This window comes from Penaeus monodon, chromosome 40 (assembly GCF_015228065.2).
Source record: "Penaeus monodon isolate SGIC_2016 chromosome 40, NSTDA_Pmon_1, whole genome shotgun sequence".
NCBI classification, from domain to species: Eukaryota; Metazoa; Arthropoda; class Malacostraca; order Decapoda; family Penaeidae; genus Penaeus; species Penaeus monodon.
Window position 1 is genome coordinate 15,959,601 of NC_051425.1, and position 5,000 is coordinate 15,964,600.

The 5,000-nt window shown below is 42.6% G+C and overlaps 1 protein-coding gene across 1 annotated transcript in view; it reads right to left on the bottom strand.

Annotated features, from left to right (window-relative positions):
- LOC119598018 (galactosylgalactosylxylosylprotein 3-beta-glucuronosyltransferase S-like) overlaps nt 1-5,000 on the bottom strand; it is a 9,314-nt gene that overhangs the window by 4,157 nt on the left and 157 nt on the right. The window contains exons 1-3 of the mRNA XM_037947664.1: nt 4,931-5,000; nt 2,506-2,692; nt 423-610 (exon numbers count right to left, since the gene is read on the bottom strand). The exon at nt 4,931-5,000 is cut by the window's right edge and continues 157 nt beyond it. Coding sequence (XP_037803592.1) covers nt 423-610; nt 2,506-2,654 — 337 coding nt within the window. The 5' untranslated portion in view covers nt 2,655-2,692; nt 4,931-5,000. The remainder of the gene's footprint in view (nt 1-422; nt 611-2,505; nt 2,693-4,930) is intronic.

The following is a 5,000-nucleotide window of genomic DNA, read 5'->3' on the forward strand; positions in this document are numbered from 1 at the left end:
TTATAATTAATATTTTCATCATTATCCCTATCATTATTATGCATATCAATAATAACATTATATTCTTTTTATTATCCTTATTATCAATATAATCATTATCATCATTACTACTACTAATACTACTACAAATGGTAATATCATTATCTTTATTTTATCATTTCTAGTACTGCTATTATGATCATTATTGTTACAAATAATTGTATTATTATCATTATTATCATTATCATCATTATTATCATTACTACTACCAGTACTACTACAACTACCAATATCATTATCATTCTTCTATTATTTCTAGTATTATTACTATGATCATTATTGTTACTAGTACTCTTACCAATATCATCCTTTCTATCATTACCATAGTCATCCCGACCCCAACACTGATCTAGGATTTCGAACACTCTCCGCATGAGACTCACTTATCATATACGTGAACGGAATGCCCGTCGAATGGAGGTACTGCACGAGCCTCTCGTTCTCCACGTGGGTGTCCTCGGGCACGATCCAGTGCACGTCCGGCACGTGCATCAAGGTCTGGGCCAGCCGGGTCATCTCCGGTATCTGGTTGGAGCGCGGGTAGGTCGCCGTCACCACGTAGATGGTTCGCCTGCAGTTGGGGGGAAGCGGCAGGCAACGCTGATGACTGACCACTGTGTGTGGATGTGTACTTGTATGCACACACATACAGACAAACGCAGAGAGGGAGAGAGAGAGAGAGAGACAGGCAGACAGACAAACAAACATAGAGAAAGAGAGGGAGGAGGGAGACAGAGATTGATTTTATCTGACAATTTATACTTACAGAACATTGTATATGCCTTAAAAGAGAAAAAAGTAAGATGCCAAAACTTGCTGTTCTTGCAAAGACAGGAAGGTGTCGCTGCTGTCCAATATAAGGCATATGGCCATACCCCTCAATTGAGGTTGCCCAGTTGGAAATACGCTCACTTTCATTAAGATCAATGCCAGGCTTTAATACGCCAATTCCTGCTGCTCCATGAGAATGTGCTTAGGCGTCTTAGGACATTGCATGTGGGAGGGTACCTTGAGGTGGTAGAGAGTTTCATCAATAGATTTCAAGTAATGAGCTTTTAGTTCCGTTATTGAAGTCATGGATTTAGGCTCTGTCAATTTGTAAATGTGGACATATATATTAATTCCATGCCAAGATGCTGTTAGTGTTGTTTCTGGGAGGATGTTCATAGCATCAATGTTTCACACAGTGAAGCTGAGAATAGTCTGGGCTGTTTTGGACTGTATCAAATTGGAGTATCGAGGCCGGGCATGCCTAATTCTCTCATTCATCTCGTTTGACAAAACAAGGGAAAACTGCAGTCTGGACAGAAGCTGCAGGAGTCTCCTGCCGAGAATAGTGTTAACTTGGCCAACAGGAGTGTGAATTGAGGGGTTATCTAGCTACTTCCTCGTGACAAGAACTTTAGCAGTCATTGGGCAACCAAGAGTGATTCTAAAGGCGTTGTTCTGTAAGACTACAAGGGATTTGAGAGCATTTGGTGTCAACATACTAAAAACCGGTCTCTATCTTCGCCAACTGTACCCTACTCCCGCACCAGCGATGAGAACGGACGCGCTCGACCATTTGAAGGTCCAACTCGCATGAGGAAAAATAGTGGGCGATCATTAGATATACATGTTACCCTTAAAATGTGTCCTCACCACCGATGCGGAAGTAGGGCATAGTGGCGAAGATACAGCCGGGGTATCGTACCACTGTCGATAGATGGTTACAGAGTGACGGAATAAACACGACTATAAAGACATACAGGCCGCGGTGGCCGAGTGGTTATAGCATCGGACTCAAGACTGCCACGACGGCAATCTGAGTTCGAAGGTTCGAGTCACCGGCCGGCGCGTTGTTCCCTTGGGCAAGGAACTTCACCTCGATTGCCTGCCTAGCCGCTGGGTGGGCAAGCCAGCCCAAGTCAGTGCCGGTCCCAGAACCGGGTAAATAGAGATGGTGACTCGATAAAAACACCGGGCGGAAGGCAACGGCAAACCACCGCTCTAAATTGCCAAGAAAATCATGAAATCCATGATCGCCAACGTCCTTGTAGGACTGTGCACTTGAAAAAATAAATAAATAAAGACATACAGTGCTATAATCCCAAGAATGCAGCATAAACAATCACAAAATACAAAAACTACTCAAGTAGGCCTAAAGGAGCATTTTCTATCTTAGCCCAGTCTGTACCCAGTGGTGTAAACTGACCTACCCTAACTTATACCTCCGGGCATATTCTGGGCGGGGGGGGGGGGGGGTTATAGTCTGGGCTGTTACACCGGTATGCTGATACATCTGCCTATCCCTCCATCTACCTGTCTACCTGCATACGCACCACTCCATCCCCCTACCTAGTTACCTCTTCATTTGGTTATTAGTCTGCCTAGCCGCCTGTTTACCTTACATCCCCTCTCAGTCCAACTACCTTTTTCCCTGTACCTGTCTGCCCATCTCCCTGTCTATCAGGCCATCTATCTCACCCAGTGGATCGTCCGCCAGCGTCCTGTAGCCCTCTTCTCGCTGCGCCGCCGCCCTCGATTCCTCCTGAAGAGAGCCCCATGAAGGCGACCATGGCGAGGGCGAAGGGCGCGACGCACACGAGATAACATGGTCTGCGTATGAGCGCCATTTCTGCTCTGGGGAAGAGAGCGGGAGATCTTAGGCTCGCTATAGGGAAAGAGAATGGAATGAGATAAGAAGAAAGAAATATACATGTAATGACAAGAAGAATAACGTCAAAATGAAAATGAAATGACTTGTTTCGGTGTGCGTCTCGCAGCGCTGAGTAGGGGGCTATGGAAGGACAGTCTGAAGGAGAATGATACTGAGAAAAACAAGAACAAAGTAAGCAGTATGGCAGGTTAAATGGTTCACACATCGAGGTGCTGTCTCGGCGAAAGGGCGTTCTGCAAAGAATGATAAAGCAATGGCTAGAATTGCGTAAACAAACGAGTCAGGCAAGTATTTACATGCATGATTGTATATGCTGCATTTTGGTGTGTATATATGTGTATATATATATATATAGTATATATAATATAATATATATATATACATATATATATATATATATATATATATATATATATTATATATATGTGTATATATATATATATATATATATATATATATATATATATATATATATATATATATACACATATATATATATACACACACAAATATTTGTAGATTATTTCCAGTATTTTATATATTATTTTTAGTTCACACAGCCATCCCATCTTGCAATTATTATTCCTTATTGCAGTTATTCAAGGTGCAATACGCGTGAATCTCTTGCTGCTTTCCATCACAAATGATATAAGAAAAGTATTGGTGATTGTTTACGGTGACCGCCCCCTCTGAGTCCCTATTACTCCTGGGGATCCACAAATATCGATGTATAAACCTAAGACCTTCCTAACCCCGGGGCCTCTCCCCCAACCCCCCCACCCCACCCCAACCTATCGCTGTATCGCTCTACCTGGGGGTACGAACCCTCACCCGATCGCTGTGGACTTAGCTCTCCGCAGGGCATTTGTCGCAACCTATTTTCTATATTTCTGTCTCTTTTATGTGTCACTAAGTGTAGTTTTCCCTCTCTTTATGATAGTGTCATTGGATTTTTCTGCGAATGTACACTAAGATATTACATGCTGTACATCTTCCGGTTGAGAAGTGTCTCATTTTCTGTCTTTTACAAGAAAATTTTGCCTTATTCCATGAGGCTGTGTGACACTGAAACTATACCAAAAAAACTATAGTCTGTCAGCAACTCCAATCGATCATGTTTCCCTTCCAAATGTAGCGATAATAACTTAAAAAGGTCCTCGCAAGGCTTGTATGCCACGACGAAGAAATATGTCTTAGCATTTACTCATAGACTTAACCAAGGCTTAACAGGCTATTTCTCCCGCTCTTCAACAAAGACGAACAAACTACTGGTGCGCAAAGAGCATAGTCAGTTCTATGACTCAGTGTACACTAGTTTTTTGTAAGTATTGGTTCCGCTTGATAATTTCTTATCGCATCCCTTAACTCCCCCCCCCCCCAACCCTGCCTAGGCTGCGTAGAAGCTCAAAGTTGCGAGAGGTAACTTGCAAGGATAAGGGTAACGTAACTTGTCTCTCTTTTGGTACGTTATGTAATGATCGGGCGACGCCAGAAGCCGTGGTCGGAGCGAAATGACACTGAGTTACTGAAAAGCCAACTTTCCAGGGGCCCTTAACTCTGGGATCAGCCTCGAGGCGGGGATGGGGGGGGGGCTGAACCTGGGGAGAGTTTCGGCCCTCATCAAAGTATCCTTTTAAGCGTCAAGTATATATAATTATTGATCAAGGCTACAAAAGATAATACTGGTATATAAACATTATAGATGCAGAAACAAACTAACTAAATATAATTCTATACAAAAATACAGTACAAACGAAAAAATACTAATGAAAAAAAATATTTGACACAATATGAACATAATCATCACCATAAAGCAACAACAAAAAATAAAAGAAAGAAAAACATTAATACCATTATAGGTAATAAAAATTTTCAAGCGATGCCATAATACATTCTTTTATATTTTATAAGTTGACAACATTTGCTCACGGAGAGCCCTTTTGAAACTGTTCTTTGTTGACTTTGCCTGATGGATGCAGGAATGCTGTTCCATACTCCGGGCCCTTGATATCTTACGTCTGTTTGGTTCTGGTGGTTCGCAATAGAGGAATTTGTGGCAGAGGGGGATTGCGTATGGGATATCTTTCATTTTCTCTTGATTGAAACGTATTTGTATCATTGGTTATAACCCAAGGGGGAGGCTGGGCAGCCGAAGCTGAAGGGAAATGTGACTCCAGTTTTTGGTCCGCTAACGGGGGCGAAGGAAGAGGGAAATGGCGTTGGTGTACTTACAGCGAAGCCTAAGTATTCATTTAACGAGAGGAGAAGGCAGCAACACGAGGGGCTTCCCTGTCCAGCAGGT